The sequence below is a fragment of the Barbatula barbatula genome (assembly GCF_947034865.1).
Source record: "Barbatula barbatula genome assembly, chromosome: 8".
In the NCBI taxonomy this organism is placed as follows: domain Eukaryota; kingdom Metazoa; phylum Chordata; class Actinopteri; order Cypriniformes; family Nemacheilidae; genus Barbatula; species Barbatula barbatula.
In genome coordinates, this window is record NC_136771.1 from 17,256,373 (window position 1) to 17,276,000 (window position 19,628).

General features: G+C 39.0%; 1 protein-coding gene across 1 annotated transcript in view; it reads left to right on the plus strand.

Moving 5' to 3' along the window:
- The window catches only part of lrba (LPS-responsive vesicle trafficking, beach and anchor containing), a 193,011-nt gene that overhangs the window by 15,344 nt on the left and 158,039 nt on the right, over positions 1-19,628 (plus strand). Inside the window, exons 2-10 of the mRNA XM_079462381.1 lie at positions 7,578-7,809; positions 11,318-11,418; positions 13,422-13,517; positions 14,812-14,933; positions 15,043-15,169; positions 15,665-15,784; positions 16,917-17,063; positions 17,450-17,647; positions 18,197-18,330. Coding sequence (XP_079318507.1) covers positions 7,578-7,809; positions 11,318-11,418; positions 13,422-13,517; positions 14,812-14,933; positions 15,043-15,169; positions 15,665-15,784; positions 16,917-17,063; positions 17,450-17,647; positions 18,197-18,330 — 1,277 coding nt within the window. The remainder of the gene's footprint in view (positions 1-7,577; positions 7,810-11,317; positions 11,419-13,421; positions 13,518-14,811; positions 14,934-15,042; positions 15,170-15,664; positions 15,785-16,916; positions 17,064-17,449; positions 17,648-18,196; positions 18,331-19,628) is intronic.

Genomic DNA, 19,628 nt, shown 5'->3' on the forward strand with positions numbered 1-19,628 from the left:
CCTTTAAAAATTCTGATTATGAGGCTTCACAACACAATCCTCATTATGACACCCAGACAGCATCCTGCCAAGTCTTTGAATGGAATTACACAAACCAGATGTGTGCTAGTGCTGGGCAACCCCTTCCCCTAACATAACAGCAGAGTTAAGACTACTTTAATAACAAGGCAAATAACTAGAGAAAAAAAAGCTCAAAATTAACTTTTTCCTTGGTAGCACCCTATCTATGGGTAGCACTGATGCTCCCAACTTCAAGAGAAAATAAATACCATCTGTCTGAATAGAAAAAAAATATAAAAAAATTATCGTCAAAACATGCATGCGATGTCTGCTGTGTTTACACAATCATAAAACAGAGGCTTAAATTAGATATGTGAGAGGAAATCGATCGCATCACGCTGTCAATCCTCATCATAGCATACAGAGAAACAGTTAAACCTAGAAACACATCATGTTATATGCTCACAATGAGCAGGTATGAGGGGAACACGCTCGCTTTTTGAAAATGTTTGCTCATGAGTGAATTGAACATAATGCGAATTTGCAATTGCTACACGTTTATACTGTGTTCATGTGTTATACTGTGGCCTGCCGCGATTTCGTGTCTAAGTGAGTCTTTGCATTGACTTTGTATGTAATTTACTCGTGCCAAACGCTTAATTCGTGTTTGGTGTGAACACAGTATTATAGTCATCTGCTGTTAAGCCGTGCGGTGCGCGTTCCCATTTTGACATGAACGGAATATGTAACGTTACCACTCATCCGCGAGACACACGAGAACATCCAAACGAGTCCGTTTTGCGAATATAGGACATATAGAAACATTATGAAACAGTAATGCCGCAACACAGAAAGATGCATTCTGTTTGAATGGCCGGTCACAGTGCAATAGTGAAAAGGGACTCAACTGAAGCAGTGTAGCGCTGCGCCGCGTACCGCACATTGTTTAAGCTATATACATCGGTAATATGGTATATAAAAAATTCATATAATAACAAAAATACACACCAGTATTCGGTATGAACCGCTATACCGCCCATCACTAATGTGTGCTAGATTGTTGGTTGCTGCCTGTATTCTATTTTTAGAGAGCAGAGGGTGTTGGATGAACTGCTTGGCTGATGTGATTTTCTCTGTTATCTTTTTCCCATCGTATGCAGCAGTTCACTGGTCGAGTGTTGCTGAGTGTTAAGACCTCCAAAATATTTTAGTTGGTTCAGAGGTAAATTGTTGCGACCAGTATTGAACACAAAATTCTTATAAGAAGTTATAATAATAATGTTTTTATAGGAAAAACTAAATATGGTGTTATATTTCACTGTTTTTGAATACATATAATGGGTGTTCATTTGGATGATCTTAAGGTTATATTAGTGTGGTCATGATATTTTCACAGAATGGAAAGTTGACCCTGTTGTTTGTTTTGATGTGCTCGTGTTTATGTTTGAATAAACCCTTATCTGCTTAATATACTCTATGAGCTCCAAAATAGCTTGGACCTCCTCCTTACTGTTGGCATTTGCAGTTTATTTTGAGCTCCACATCAACACAGAGGCTTGTCTTATATTAAAAACACTATGTATTCTGCTATCAAATGTCACCCTGCTATATCTAGATGCCTTATGCTATTTTAACAGTTACTTTCTTCTATCTCGCGATAGAGATCTGAACATCTGTTGCTTCAGATTTATAAACATTGTAAATAATAATAAAACTTCTTGGGCTTTACAGAGGTTGGTAAAACCCCCTCCTCTCTAATTGAGTAGGATATGTCTACGCCCTACTAATGAGGAAAGTTTCCTGTTGGCTGTTTTCTACTTCCACCCTTATGCTTCATTTAGCAGCTTCACAGAGATAGGAGGCCAGCTGCTATTTCTGAAAGTGACTGTTAAATACTGATTTAAACATTTCCAATATCGATGAATGGGATTAGTTTAGTGTTCTGCTTCAGATGATAGCCAGGGCTTAACCCATCTGATGGATGATTGGCTGTTATTGTCAAAAATTCCTAGCAGCAGTCAGATATGGTAGAATTCAATCTTTCTAATGGTGGAAGAGAGTTTTCAACTGCTTTTAAAAGGGAATTTAAAGACATCAACACATATATTTGTGACTATGAATTTGGAAACCTCTGGGATTTTAGGGTAATATTTTGTCCTCTAATCAGTTATAGTACTCTAATGCTGCGTTCACACCAAATGCGAATTAAGTGATTTGCGTGAGTAAATTACATTCAAATTCAATGTAAAGTCACAAACTCACGCTGGGCGATGCGAATGACGCGAATCAGGCAACACGCTTGCCGCAAACGCTTCTGCACAAATGAAAAAACTTTAAACTTAAGCATGGAACTCATGCCACGAGTTCATTGACACCCACTGTTTGACACGTCTGGATGTGCAAAGACACTCTTCGTCATGCAATGTTTTTCTCGTCACTCACGTGAAATAACAAACTATTCCAGCAAGTAAGAGCGAGGGCTGCTTCACATTTGGTGTGAACTGAACTCAGCATAATGGTGGGTCATAGCTAACGGCAGTGGTCGACTCTGTAATCAAACTTTCTATTCCTTTTGGTGTTGTTTATATAGTTTATGTATAGTATGTGTTTCACTAGTAATGTCCCGAGCCAATTCACAAATATCAAGATTGGGAGTCGTTCAATTTTAAACTGATTGGGATCCGCTTGTTTAAGCCTGCACTGATATGATACAAATCGCAATATAAATGTTTTTTTGTTACGTTTTAGGCCAATAGAAAGACAATCTTTTGAATTAGTGGTGATTGTGCTAATGTTTACACGACTGAGGTGTTCTGTTTAGAAATCATCTTTTTTGAGCAGGAATCAGTCAACTTCAGTAATTGATATTTTCTTGTTCATAGTCATTTAGAGAATTAATAAAATCTCATCCGTTAGATCAGCTAGCAGCCTAGCACTGCAGTGAACGCTGTGTTCGAAATCGCATACTGTGGTAGTACGTACTGATTTTGAATATGTACCTACCTATCAGCTGTTAAAACAGGACGTTCTATATAGTATGAGTGGGAGTAGTATTAATACATTTTGGACAAAATGCGTCTGCCATGTTTTATGGTAAGGTGAACCGTATTCACTTTGACCTATGATGTATTAACAACCACCTATACGTGGGCATTAATAAAAACATAATTTAGTCACAAAATGTATTACCACTTACATTAAAAACAGACGTTCGCCTTTACGTTTTCCATTTGATTTATTTGATTTACTTTTGCAATTGGACTGTTGTAGGACTCCAGACAGACTTTTTTATCTAGGAGCAGTGCAGCCCCTGACTGAAATGTTTAGGGGCACACCTGAAATCAGCCTGCAATGCAATTATTACAAATTTTCCCCAAAATAGTTTTTTTTTATTTGATTTGATTCAATTTATTGTCATTACACACATACAAGTACAGTGCAACGAAATGTATTTTTAGAAGAAGATAAAGCATAACATGGGGAAGGTGGGGAGAAAAACATGTACACAATACACCAAAGACAAGACTTGCAACAGGGATAGGTAATCCAGTTCCGACAAGCAGCATCTGATTCTGCTGCCATGGTGGCGCCGCATGCAGACCCACTTGTCAGGCTGGCGGGTCAAAGCGACGAAGGCAATGAGGCAATAGTTGTTATAATGACAAGTACTTTCATAATTATTGGACTTAACTCACAGAAATTACAATGTGAAACTTTATTTTCATAAAATTTTGGAACAATCTATTCAATTTTGTGGAACAGTTTTAAATGCGTTTGCATTTGTACAGAAATGTAAAATAGTTTAAAATTTCTACCCGTCTATGCATTTAATTGCAGATGACAGTGGTTTGGTTCTGCTCATCATTTAAAAGAGGTAGAGCCTACAGGGAAGCTTTAAGTGCTGTTTAAAGAGACGGTTTAAACTCTGAATACATTACATTTACATTTATTCATTTAGCAGACGCTTTTATCCAAAGCGATTTACAAGTAGTTTTATACAGTGGCACATTACTGCAGAGCAATCAGGGGTAAGGTGCCTTGCTCAAGGGCACTTCAGTCATGACCTGCTGGCACTGAGATTAGAACCATCAACCTTCTGATCACTAGACCAACGCTCTAACCATTAGGCCACAGCTGACCCAATTCATGAATGTACCACTGCTCTTTTCCACTACTTCATGTTCCTGTATGTGTTTCCTGTATGTCATTCACCACCCAACAATGAGCTAACAACTTCCTCCAGGTAAACACCATTTGTTTAGTACTAAAATACTAGGTTAGCTAGCACACAGGGGGTGTATGTAAAGCATGTGTGAGTGTCCCTGGTGCAGCCCTCACCATGGAGAAAAGTTCTTGTTATTGTCAGCACTGGACCATGAGCTGTTCTGTCATTATTAATTCACTGGGTCCTCAGAGTCAAAACGAAGGGCTCGGTTTGCCTCTAAGAGATCTTGTGACTGCAGTGTGAACTATTGCAGAGCCACTCAATAAGAACGAAAGAGGGTGAGAAACGCAGATGTGGTTAAAGACACAAAAAATTTTGGTTTTCTGATTTCTGATTGCAAGTGATTAGACGATGTAGTTAGAATTATTACAGGAATAAACCTACACCACGGCTCTAGACTAACATTTGAGAGAGGTGGCACTGGTGTATAACTTTGTGGCACCAGCCCTTAATTTGGTAATTGACAGGCTTTTGTTTACCAGTGACGGAAAAATCTGAATGCTGTCGTCACCTTGACGGATTACAATAAAAGGGCAATTTGTACTTTCCCCGTTTTATAATTTCCTTTCATCAGAACGTGATTGTGAGCGGCAGGAGGTAGTCTACTACCTCTGCCCAGAATGCAATCGAGAAGGGACGTGTGTTTCCCATTCATAAGCTTTCTTTAATGCCTGGTCCATTTTGGAAACCTCGAGCTCTGTCAGTGGAGACTCGTGGTGCAGATGCATCTGTCACTCACCCTCCAGGCGTGCAATGGTGCAGTCTTTACAGAGTTTCTTCCCTCAGAAAAGCGACTAGCGTCTTTTTGGATACGCATTAGCTTTCAGTGAGTGGGAAAATGTCTCGCATCCATTTGCACTTTAAGTCCACAAACGTAATAAATCAGATACTGGGAATATATTTCCCATTGTGTACATTGGATTTCTTGTGAAAGAACCATCCCTCATTATTGTTTTCCAACAAGGTATGCAGATAGCGCAGTGTTCCTCCTATAAAACTGCGTAAAATCTCATCCATTAGTCTTATGTACTGTGTATAATGAGGCCACGCACACATGATTCATATTTCACGCACACATGATACGTCTATTATTTCACAGCTGCGTTGTTCGTTTGTCAGCTATAGGCTAATGCTATGGCACAGTACTGTACTCCAGTCGCATCCACATTCAATGAGCCATAATCAGCAGCACAGAGTCTGCAGTTATTTATTAATGTATATTATGAGGACAAAAGCTCATTGTTTATGGCAGATTGGTTCATAAAATATCACAAATCTGATTTAAAGGTAGGAGACAAATAGCAAACAATAAACAGACTGACAAATACCAATACTTGCTCCATTTTGTTTACTGTTGTGACTCCATTTTCTTGCTCTGAATGTCATATACATTTATGCATTTTAGATTTGGCAGACGCTTTTATCCAAAGCGACTAACATTGCATTATCCTATACATTTATATATAGGTATGTGCAATCCCCTGGGATCGAATCCACAACCCTGCGTTGTTAACACAATGCTCTTACTGGTGAGGTACGTCACTTAAATGTCTGCACTACTGTTGCGAGTTTGGGCTAGATAGATTATGGGATATAGCGTTAAAAGATCAATTAGATAAATGTTCATGAGAGCGAGTGTGATGAGATTTTCCGTTAAACAAACTAAATTGCCTAATAATAAATTTGACTATGTCTCGAGGTCCAGATCCGCCCCGCCAATTGAGGATGACTGCTATAGAGGAACTATACAGTTTTTGCAGAACAATTTGACTTTGAAACCAGCCTTGGCATGTATGTCTACCTGCTGATCTCCTGGCAGTCAGGCACTTCCACTTTTTCACGGTGCCCTCTGTGCGAGCTGATAACCCACCTCAAAGTCACATTTACCAGCGTTTACTCTAATACGGTGTCAGGTCCATTAATCATCTGCGTGGTGGCCGCATATCTCTTTGATGGCCGTTTCACACAACACAATCAGCACCTCTTGCCCGAATGCAAATGTGAACGCAGGAGGAGGTGATGTATAGTGTTGGGTGCTGATGATAGGGTTATTGTAAGGGGCAAACTGGATGAGAAAGGCATGAAAATCATTTTCACCCATTTATTTAACTTTTTTATCATTAATATACATATTTCCCCATCTCTGTGCAAGTATGAGCAATCCATCTGTCATTTAGCGATAGCAACTTGACAGAGGGAGGGGGTTGACTGCAAGGCCATTGAGATGCTATGTGTGTGTTTGTGACTGATCGTGGCTTTTATCTCCTGCCTTGTTAGCCTTTTTTGCTATAGAATGACAGAACCCCCCCCCCCCACATTCCTTTAATCCACCTTCAGTCATTTTAATGGGACAGTTTCTTTCCAATAGGCTGCGGATTTATTCTCCGCTTCCAGTCCTTGATCAAATTGTGGTCATGGCCTGTCTGCTGGTAAATGACAGCAATCTCTTCAGCTCCTTACGACTGCGCTTACTTCAACAACATCACTCCTGACATCTGCTTTGTTTTTCTTATCATGTGCTGTAAAGTACAGTTTAGTAGTAAAAGCATCCCAGCATCTATTAAACACTGAGCAGTTATTGCTTTTATGAGCTGGACCGTTTTATTTATAGACAAAAATTGCGTTATTTGTGTTGTGTAAGGATCTGCCCCCAACGTATAAATACAGTAGATGTGTGTTCCATGCTGTGATTTTTTTTGAATGTCTCATATTTGACCTGAAAGCGATAAAGATGCTTAGATGAGACCAGGTTGCATATGGAAACAAATGTTTGCTAGAAAGCTTTGAGGGAAGCACTTTGTTTTTCCCTACAGCAGGAAGTTATGAGATTGATGTAGGTCTGTAACAGAAATATACACTGATAAGTTTCTTCTCATAATGCTTTCTTAAAAATGTTGCCTCGTTGTTTGTTTTGTTTGTGTGCAATGTGTTCACATCGCGACCATCATATCATCATTTCAGGGTTAAATTAGATTTCAACGTTCATATCCAGAGATTTGTCATTGCTGTGACAACAGGTGGATTACACTGCCATGTTTTAGGTTAAAAGTGAGCCAGTATTGGGACAGAGTGGAAATCCTGTCCCAGTAATCCAGTCGTAGAGAGAGAGCCTTTCTACATCCACACACAGATGTTTCAGAACAAGATGGGCATGAATTTAAGCCCAGGTTTTGGTTATCCGGATTTAATGTCAGGAACCAAGCCAGCATGCTGTGACAGGATGCCAAACCAGTTCAAAAAAATGTGTCGATGTTGTGTGGTAAAGTTTTCATTTGAACTCAATAGACTAATGCTCAGATTAGTTCTGGCTTTGATTCCATTTGTGACATCAAACCTGATTGTCTCTTTGCAGTTGGTCGGGGGGCAGTTTGACCTGGAGATGAACTTCATCATTCAAGAGACTGAGAGCATCATCTGCATGGTGGAGCTGCTGGATAAGTGTGACTCCACGTGCCAGGCGGAGGTGTGGAGCATGTTCACAGCAGTGCTGAAGAAGAGCATATGTAACCTGCAGGCCTGCACTGAGGTCGGACTCATCCAGCTTGTGCTTCAGCGCATAGACCGGGTGGATGCTATGATCGCAGGTGTGTGGAAGGGGGGATGAAAATCTTAAGGCACCACGCGATATTTCAGTTACAATTCGATACAAGTTCATTTCGAGTCACAATTCAATACCAGTTCAATCTGGTAAGACAAATTTTGCAGCATCTCAATATTTTTACCAGCTTTTGAGAAGATGTATTGTGCATAAAAATCATACATGTCTGGTTTGACTTAGAAGTAAAAACAGATTAATTTAACAGGCTAATTTAAATATCCCTTACTAAAAGTTCACACACAAATGTATATTATCCCTCATTTTCTCATGCTCATGCCATCCTAGGCGTGTATGACTTCCTTTTCTCAGCCGAACACAATCAGAATCATGTTAAATAATTTCTCGTCCTAGCTTTGTAATGCCATTGAACATGAAGCCATACACCATAAACATAATCTGTATCCAGTGGGTTAATATGGCATAAGCATTATGAATGATCAATCATATGATTTGTGAACTATTCCTTTAATCTTGGTTTTATTCATTAGACAGTTCTATTAAGAAGTTGTCATTACACAATCTCACGCACTCAGCTGATGAGTATCTATCATTGCTCAGAAAGCAGCATGTAGTTTAGCCTGGCAGCACTGACACATAGCAGAGAAAAGATAGAGCAAATCAACCGCAGTGCTCAGTTAGCCGTGTCTGTGGTTTCCAAATCAAGGTTTCATAAAGATTTCTTTATAGAGACATCATATAAAGTACACTTAACATTGTGAATATGCAATTTTTGTGATAGCATTGGCTTTGGACTGTACTGGAGCTTTACACAAGCGTTCAATCGCAGGTGCTTGTAGTCTTTCAACAACAGAACAGCTTTGCATGTGTTACCAAATGTGCTGAATGCTGTATCACATGCAAAACTGCTGTGCTGCTGTTTAGAGACCTGAGCAAAACCTATACAAGTGACAATAGTAAGTACAGGCAGAAGGTAATTATTGCAAAATCAACCTAAACATGGTGATCACAATCTAATATTACCTGGTAGATATCTATGTTGCAATGTGCCTGGTCTTATACACAACTACATGCCACAAGAGTATTTTAACTCGTGCTGTCAATCGATTAATCGCACTTAACATTAATGTTTTAAATTATACTTTTACATTCTAATCATTCACATTTGATCTTTAAATTGTTGTAGAAACAACAGATTTCTTTAACAGCATAATTATTTAAATGAAAGGCAACATTCTGATATTAGTACTTCAACTGATGTTTCTATTAAATTGATACATTGTTATTTATTTTAACATCAGTTATTGCCATTCAACAGTATAATTGAGAGCTATGATCATAACATTGAATTCCTCTTTTCTTTTGTTCTTTGATACACATTAATGACAGTAGTCACAGCAGTAGATTTCAGAATGCCCCTTTAAGGGCTGTCTCTTAACGCAGATCAGACTTGTGTGGTTTTATTTATTCAAGCAAGAAAGAGAACTTAATATTGGTGCGCTGTCTGATAGAGATTCACTGACGCAGCCTTTAGCCCGTAACTGTATACACCAGACTGGAACTTGCATTGCGTTTTTAGACACATCCCACAGTTAGAAGCTGTCTATCTTCACTGAACGCGTCAAAAATCTAATCACGCTTAAATGGTTTAAAAGCCTGTACATGAATAAGAGTGTGATTAGATAATTGAATGCTAGACAAAGGCAGACAAAACAAATGGATACCAGTTAAATAGTTTAATGGCGTTAAATATTTTGAACACGTTAATGTTGACAAGCCATAATTCTTACACAAGATCATACATCCAGATACAGATGCTGGACATATAATTAGAATATCATCAAAAAGTTGATTTATTTCACTATTCCATTCAAAAAGTGAAACTTGTATTATATTCATTTATTACACACAGACTGATATATTTCAAATGTTTATTTCTTTTAATTTTGATGATTATAAATGACAACTATAAGGAAATCCCAAATTCAGTATCTCAGAAAATTCCAAAATTGTGAAAAGGTTAAATATTGAAGACACTGTAATCAGCTAATGAACTCAAAACATCTGCAAAGGCCTTTAAATGGTCTCTCAGTCTAGTTCTGTAGGCTACACAATCATGGGGAAGACTACTGACTTGACAGTTGTCCAAAAGACCACCATTGACACCTTGCACAAGGAGGGCAAGACACAAAAGGTCATTGCAAAAGAGGCTGGCTGTTCACAGAGCTCTGTGTCCAAGCACATTAATAGAGAGGCGAAGGGAAGGAAAAGATGTGGTAGAAAAAAGTGTACAAGCTATAGTGATAACCGCACCCTGGAGAGGATTGTGAAACAAAACCCACTCAAAACTATGGGGAAGATTCACAAAGAGTGGACTGCAGCTGGAGTCAGTGCTTTAAGAACCACTACGCACAGACGTATGCAAGACATGGGTTTCAGCTGTCGCATTCCTTGTGTCAAGCCACTCTTGAACAATAGACAGCGTCAGAAGCATCTCGCCTGGGCTAAGACAAAAAGGACTGGACTGCTGCTGAGTGGTCCGAAGTTATGTTCTCTGATGAAAGTAAATTTTGCATTTCCTTTGGAAATCAGGGTCCCAGAGTCTGGAAGAAGAGAGCAGAGCCACACAATCCACGTTGCTAGAGGTCCAGTGTAAAGTTTCCACAGTCAGTGATGGTTTGTGGTGCCATGTCATCTGCTGGTGTTGGTCCACTGTTTTCTGAGGTCCAACGCAGCCGTATACCAGGAAGTTTTAGAGTGCTTCCTGCTGCTGACCAACTTTATGGAGATGCAGATTTCATTTTCCAACAGGACTTGGCACCTGCACACAGTGCCAAAGCAACCAGTACCTGGTTTAAGGACCATGGTATCCCTGTTCTTAATCGGCCAGCAAACTCGCCTGACCTTAACCCCATCGAAAATCTATGGGGTATTGTGAAGAGGAAGATGCGATTTGCCAGACCCAACAATGCAGAAGAGCTGAAAGTCACTATCAGAGCAACCTGGGCTCTCATAACACCTGAGCAGTGCCACAGACTGATCGACTCCATGCCACGCCGCATTGCTGCAGTAATTCAGGCAAAGGAGCCCCAACTAAGTATTGAGTGCTGTACATGCTCATACTTTTAATGTTCATACTTTTCAGTTGCCCAAGATTTCTAAAAATCCTTTCTTTGTATTGGTCTTAAGTAATATACTAATTTTCTGAGATACTGAATTTGGGATTTTCCTTTTGTCCGTTTTAATCATGAAAATTATTAGAAATAAATATTTGAAATGTATCGGGCTGTGTGTAATGAATGAATATAATGTACAAGTTTCACTTTTTGAATGGAATTAGTGAAATAAATCAACTTTTTGATGATTATATGACCTTCACCTGTACTTGTGGGCACTTATGTAAGGGAGAGGAATATAAAACAAACACAGCTTTGTTATAAATAATCACAAAAAGTCTAAACTTCTAGCCAAGAACTGAGTTAAGTAACCGCGTCTTTAACGCAGCATTCACCTGTTTTGTGTGTGGTGTTTTACAGATCTGTTGGTGGACATGCTGGGTGTGCTGGCCAGCTACAGCATCACAGTAAAGGAGTTTAAGCTGTTCTTCAGTAAACTAAAAGGAGAACAAGGCCAATGGGTAATGATCTTATCCTTCATATCGGCTGTTCCAGATATTTTCTATTTTGTCATGTAGTCATTATGCCACAATGTCCAAAGACAAAATAATTCTTGATCCAAATTCTATTTCTTGTTGCTGTGTGCTCTTTGTAATACATTTAAAATTTTTATATTTGATGCACCTAAATGTACTAGATTTCTCCACCGATATGCCGATTATTCAGATCCACTGACTCCGAAACTGATTCAGAAGATTAAATTCATATATTATTCTTAACTGAATGTTATTAATTCATAAAATAACTATTAAATGTGGATGCACCTATATACAAATTCGGCTAATAACCGATAATTCTTTAACGTTGGAAGCCAATAACCGATATATTGGCCGATATACCTTATCCACATTTTATATATTTTTTTGTGAGACTGAAACAAAAGGCAAAAATAACAACTGATTTTATTAGAAACATTTTCAGCGGAAAACAAGGTTATATTTCCCCCCCTTAAAATCATGTACCAAGCCTTCATGTTTAATGTTTATTAAATAGAGCAGTGTGCAGCTGAAGTGGTTCAAACAGAAGAAATGATTCATGGTTTATCGGCTATAAAATATCGGTCTGATTTTATTAAAGTGGCTGCAACTCGGGTAGTTTCTGAATATCTCATGTTAATCTTGAGTACTTACAGAATAGTGTCGTACCCTTCAAATATCCGTAGAGTCTTTACTTTGATTACATTTATAAAAGACAGATACAGCCATATGATTATTTCTGAAAACATATGACGCCCGCGAAAACTCAGTTTCACTTACCGCATGCGGTTAATGTCCCTCAACTTTTAGCTTCATCTATCAGTTAAAAAAGATCTCCAAATCCAGCATTATATCTACCGTTTATAGAACATCCTTCGCTGAAAGGCCTTGAACAGAACACCTCAGCTTCTCTCACTATCGCAAGAGTAACGAGCTGCAGCTGCAGGCCCACAGCGCAGCCAATCTCGACACAGTGCAGCCAATGTTGATGGTAAGCGGTTCTTCCTATCGCTCGTCGGTTGATGCGTGGACGGCTATTTCTTTGGCCTTGCCGTGGGCATGCAGAATTGCCCAATAAGGGACTAAGAATAGTTTCGTAACGGTTTTTCATGTTGAAAAAAATCTTTCCTAAACCTATACGAACCTTGGGGGAGTGTATCGACCACAGGAATACTACGGTTTACGTCCAACACGGTTTTTGACAAGTTAACCATGACCATGCCTTAATTGGTCCGATACAGATTAAAAATGACGATTTATCACCCGATACTGATTTGGCCAATAACATATCATGCATCCCTGCTATTAATATTGAACATCAAACTGGTGATGTTTCTTAACATTTTCTATATACAGTGCACTAAGACATTGCATTTTCCTGTCCTCTTTTGATTGACAGGATATATCAGCCCTGATCATCGGCTGTTTTTAAACCATTAAGCTGATAATATTAAAAATCACTTTTATTGACCGATACAGATTATTGGCCGATATATCGGTGCATCTTTAATATGTAGTATTTCAAAGAGACACACAAAAAAGCAAAGACACAATTATTTCAGTTCTTCTCGGTCAGGTAGGTAAAGGAGATGTTAGTGGAAATAAAGTAGGGTTTGATGCATTAGCCTCTTTCTCTGCACTAGGGACCAGAAGCAGTGCCATTGATCAGAACCTGCAATCAACATGTCAGAGAAATACGACAGCGCATCTCTATAGCTCATAACCCACAGGCAGAGGCCATTATTATGACTCCGTTGTCTGATGTGCTTGGTCGTGATTGACCACATACATATTGGCTTGGGGAAACAATGTAGAATGGATTTACCTTAGGAAGATCAGAAGATTTGCCAAGCAGTCTAATAGCCTCATATGTTGAGTTCAATCTTGCCGACATTTTGATTGAATTCAGATTGAAGTCAATATGCAGAAATGTTATGTTGTTTTTTGTGTTCTTGTGGGTGTGTCTAAATGTTTTTGCTTTCTTTTAGCCACCCCACGCTGTCAAGCTATTGTCTGTGTTGAAGTACATGGCTCACAGAAATGGCCCAGATTCGTTCTTCAGCTTCCCAGGGAAGAGCGCTGCGGTGAGACCCCGACATCAAAACACCAGTTTTTATCCTTCTGACTGTAACCTTAATCTCGATTATCACCTCCACCTTTTATAGTATATCTTGTGAAAACATTTATTTTGAATTTAAAACATTCTTATTGTGAACAGGATCAAATGTTCAGGCTTATTTCTTTTCTGGAATTTTTTAGAAAAAGTTAAATTGAAGAATATGTATTTCATTAACCAACCAGTGCTGTGACACATTATAAAGAGGAATGATCTAAACCTTCCTTCAAGCAAATGCAAAATACCTAATAAGTACAGTAGTACAGTACTTGTTACTATAGTTTAAATTACCTAACTAAACTTTTCTCACACAAGTAAATATTTATTTAAGGCAAAATGAAGAAAGAAAAGTGTTCATGCCAGGAAACCTAAACAATGAATCTCTCTCTCCTCCATTTACTCACACGCCCACACATGTACTGAATTGTTTCAAATTTACATTAAGATACTTTGAAAGTCTTCGTTTGATGATCTTTCACGCATTCAGGCATTCCTCCAGTCATGTGACTTATGAAGGTTTGCTGGAATGTCGAATACTCACAGGACTTTTTATCTGCTCTCAGGAATAAAGATGGCTGGGACATGTGTCCAAACGCTCATAAAACAAAAACCTTGGAATTTTAAGAATAAGAAAGCAGTGAATATTTTATCTGTTTCAATGAGAAACATATTTGTTGAAAGAAACTGCTCTTGTGTTTTGGATAAAAACATTAGAGTCTAGTTAAAACTCTTGGATAACAGCTTACACACATTTAAAAGTTTCACCTCTGGTGGAGCATGCAGTCTATATGTACCATTTTCTGATGCATTGCAGATAGATGTCTTTGAAAAGTTCCATCCACCTGCGTATGTTTTTGCATGTTTATATGTAAAAGCAAACCATGCCGGTCATTAGGAATGTGTGTGTGTGTTAGCTGTCCTGTTGTTGGTGTCTACTTGAAACAGAGCCAAAGGAAAGTCAGGAAATGCCATGATTGGTTGCCGTTTAGTGTTTAGATGTTATTCCTGTAGAGCAAGGATGTTGGCTTCTGGAAAAAACAACATTGCGTTCACCTTCCTTTTTATTCACAACACACTAATTTAACAGGAAGTCTTCGGTGTACACACATACACACACATCCTTCCCAGGATGCATTGTAGCGTATTCACCACATATACTTCTCAACATGGGTGATCGGAAAAATGTAGAAACTTCACTTCAAATGTTTTTTTTTGTTAAGATCATGCCGTTTAATGACAAAACTGTCTTTATGTATCGTCAGGCCATTGCTCTTCCTCCCATTGCAAAGTGGCCACACCAGAATGGCTTCACCTTCCACACCTGGCTGCGCCTGGACCCCATCAATAACATCAACGTTGACAAGGACAAGCCTTATCTCTACTGGTAGGTCAGACACAAACAATGATCACACAACCTTGACATGCTAAATGAAGCGCCTTTATTTAAGCTGTTTTCTAAAGTAAGAGGAAGTGTCTGTTTCTCTTTTCTCTAGCTTCCGCACCAACAAAGGTTTGGGTTACTCTGCACACTTTGTGGGCGGTTGTCTAATTGTGACCTCTCTAAAGTCCAAATCCAAAGGCTTCCAGCATTGCGTGAAGTACGACTTTAAACCCCAGAAGGTATGAATCACCTTGTGTGTCCTTCTTAACTTACCACATTGAGGTAGAGATTATATAAAGTGTATAGTGTATCAAGGATTGCAAAGTTAGATGGCGGGTCTGTACTGAGGCCAAGTCATACCTGAGGATTTGCAAGAAGAAACCAAATCCTTTCCCTGCTTGGAAAAAATCAATGTGCGTCTACTTTAAAATATAGGGTATGTTTTGGCCTATTTTTGGAGTCTGTTCCATTATGCTCCCTCTAGAGAGGCCTTGCCTACAGGATAAGCACCTTCATTGGCTTTTGCCACCATTTAATAGAAATTCAAGATGATCTGGGTGAGATTGTTGCCAGAGGGTGTTAAAAGACCAGGGTCTCTTAAGCGTAGTTAAAGTAAAGACTCAGACCCATGAGGCAAATGCAGAAGTTTGCTGACAGATAGTATTTTTCCATATAATGTAAATGCCATTCAGATTTGGTTAGTCGTGTTTATTGTTGATTTTGTTTTTATACAGTGGTATATGGTGACCATAGTGCACATCTATAATCGGTGGAAGAACAGTGAAATTAGCTGCTTTGTCAATGGAGAGTTGGCATCCTATGGCGAGATCACCTGGTTTGTCAGCACAAGTGATGTAAGTGGTCTATTATCTCTTATTAAAGGTTTACCTGCAGATATGCTGGGAGCTTCGGCTTTTATCTCTAGTGCTGTTTTAATTCAAAGCATTTGAATAATTTGAATTTGTGTATCAAGGACATTCGTTCGTACACTGAAGCAGTGTCGCTCAATGTTAAGTTTGATTGATGCCATCACTTTTTTTTGTTGCATTTACATAACAGCCTTTTGTATTCATAAATAAAAAGGCAAAACTTAATTGCTTTTATATTGTGTTGGTGTGGAAGTACAAACCATGTTAAGTTATTCATAAAATTAATACATTCTAATGGGGAGTAATCCATTCAATAAACAAACGGCTGATTTATAACAAAAATATTAATATAAACAAGATGCTCCACCGCAATTGAAATGAGTGGGGATGAACACAACACTCAATATGGCCGCCTTAGCGAAGCTTTGTGCATGTGTAGTATCTAAAGTAACATGAAACATAATGTTTTTAAGCGCAATAAGATCACAGGAAACAAACGTTATGGTACAGTTTACATCATTTTTAAATGTTGTTTATAAATATGTTGTTTAATTGGGATTTTAGCTGGCGAATGTAGAAATATCAGTATTCCCATTCACGTCTTGTTTGAATAATTTAATAACGGCCCTAACTGCCAGGAGACGGGTAGCAAAGATGGCTGCCGAGTGGCACGATTTCTCTAAACGGACTTTGTTAATAACCTGTTTCCACTGATAGGAAGTGAGCAAAAGCGTAACATTATTAAAAAAAAGAATTTGGTGCCAAAACAAATTTATTTATGATTTAAAAGATTAATACGTTGCATTTTGGCATGGTGCGAAATAATTCAAATAGAAATGCATTGTTTACTGTAGTTTTGAAATATTGTTCATGTGTTTTAATAGATTCCGAATTAGTGTAAATTTGAAATGCTGTTCCTGTTGTAAATCCTGATTTAAAATAGTAGTAGTACAAAAAAGGTCTGATATTGGCTTATAAAGTATCATAGAACATTATGAGCGTGCATTACTGAATTGCATTGTGTGGTAACTTTTGTCCAGCAGCATTTAGTACATTTTATGCACTGTGACATATTTTCAAGATGTTTAAACAGCAAACCTTTTTCTGTTCTTCACAGACATACGACAAGTGTTTCCTGGGCTCGTCTGAGACGGCAGACGCTAACCGTGTGTATTGCGGTCAGATGGGGGCCGTGTATCTGTTCAGCGAAGCTCTCAGCGCCGCTCAGATACTGGCCATCTATCAGCTGGGACCTGGATACAAGGTGCCATTTCACAATTGTAAAAGAGATTAATTTCTCTGTTCAGAGGCCAGGTTTGCCCTAGATTTGGCATCTGCTGTTTTGATCACACGGTTATTGACTGAAATACATCAGGCAGCTATGTCTTTCACATCAATTTCTGTCTCCATGCTTTACTCAAACACTTCTGCGCCCGAGTCCCAAGATCATAAACACATATCATGGTAAAACGTATAAAGTAGCTTGAATGCATTGCAGGTTGATTTGGATAAGCATTTTCAAAATTCATGAATATGCAAATTCTCTACATATATGTTCTGGTGTTCAGATTTCAGAGATGCAACATTTTAATAATCATCTAATCTGCTGTGGGTCAGTCCGGTCTAACAGTCTCTCTCTTATTCATGCAGGGCACGTTCAAGCACAAGGCTGAGAGTGACCTGATGTTAGCGGAACACCATAAGATGCTGCTCTATGATGGAAAGCTGTCCTCCTGTATCGCCTTTACCTATAACCCCCGAGCCACGGACGCTCAGCTGTGTCTTGAGTCATCGCCCAAGGACAACGCTTCCATCTTTGTGCACTCGCCACACGCTCTCATGCTACAGGTATGCTTCTTTGTAGCACCTGATTAATGCCACATTTAGTTTAATCGAACTTTGCGAAGAATACAATTTTTTAACTCTTTCACGGCCATCATTTATAACGCAAAACTTACCAACCATTACCGCGTTTTTCAGGTTTTGCATATTTTCACTATTGTACAGTAGGGGGCACATTCGATATATATTTTATGTTCATAGTAATCTAGACCGTTTCTATGATTTTCTCAGATAAAGAAGATTTGCACACTCTAATAATGTCTTCACAAATTGAACACATGAAATAGTTTTTTGGGGGATTTCTTTTTTATTGTGCCATCGGTTATAGTTGTAGTCTGATTATAGGCACTGTAATAAAGGCTTTCGCAGCTGTCTTGGTCTATTTCATTATCCCTCCTGTCCTCCCTCGCGCTCCCACATTATGCATACAAGAAACAACTCTCCCATTCAGTCGGATGACAACGCAAATTTTGTTGATTGGGCAACTGCACAACGCACAGTAAGACAACATACAATTACAAAACAAATGCAACGTCAAGGCTTTCTGTGTTTCAGGACGTCAAGGCTGTGGTGACTCACTCGGTCCAGAGCGCCATTCACTCGGTAGGAGGAGTTCCAGTGCTCTTTCCCCTGTTTGCACAGCTGGATTACCTCCAGCACACTGGAGACGAGCTGGACACCTCCGTCTGGTGAGAACACATCAGTTCTGCTTGGGGGGGGGGAGAAAATTAGCAAAAGGATTCTCAGTGGGGAAAAGAAGTCCTTGGTTTTAGCCCAGCCAGGAAAAACTTCTCACCCTGAGTTGTTAAGACCCAATAGACACACAATGCCCATTTTTTAGGAGATGTTTTCTCATGGTACCAAACCATTAGCCTGTTTTGGGCTTTAGGGAGGCCTTGTGCTACATTATGTGTAATTTTGCGCAAACATGCCATTTAAATGAAATACCAAAGGATGGAAAAGTGAATGTTTGTCGAAAATCTCCCTCTCGTCACTCATACACAGTCATTCGCAATTTATTTACATTATGGCATCAGCGATGATCTAACCATGGATATGGCTTGCAGATCTGATAGATCCAATATTCAGTCCAGTTTCACTAGATCTCTCCCCATCAGGAACTTAACAAATGTGGACGTGTCGTCACTTTAGCACGTGAACTCCACATGAGCACTCCGGAGCGTGCCCTCCTGGGTGGCAAAACACTTAAAATGACTGCTTACAATATCAGGAAACGCAATTCCGCGCAACATTTCAGTGTCAAGGAACACCTGATTCCTTTGTAAGTCGCAGCGAAGCCGTAAGGATCACCGTCAAATCCGGTTGCTTATCATTTCAGCAATAATTGCGTGTTTAAGTCCCAGATTCTTTGTTTCTCCTATTCTATTTTGCTGCGTGTTTTACCACTCAGGGGAACATGTCCTGGCACTCAAGGGGGCGTGTTCATGTGGGATAGTGACGTCTCTGCATACCCTCTATTTAATGATAACAAAACAAAAACACAAGGCATAGACAACTTTGCTGGTACTCTTCTCATTATTTTGGTTGTTATTTCTAGTCGTAAGTGCACAAGCGTGAGTAAAATGGTGACTAAAAGGGACAGCTTACCCAAAATTAAAGATTCTGTCATTATTGTTCCAAAGCTGTATAAATGTCTTTGTCCTAATTAACATTGAGAAATATATTTGGAAGAATGCTTGCAACCATTGAGTTCTTGGCCACCATTGACTACCAAAGAAGAAAAATGACGATGGTAGTCAAAGTATCCCAGAACTGTTTGCTTTCCTACATTCTTCAAAAACACTTTGTGTTCAACAGAACAAAGAAATTTACACATACTTGAGACAACTTCGAGGTGAGGAAATCGAGACAGATTTTTTTATTTCGGGTGAACTGTTCCTTTAAAACTTATGTCACATCTGTTGGTCACAGGTTGGCAGCTCGACCAATAGACCACTTTACCAGATGTAAACACTGGTCCAGAAGA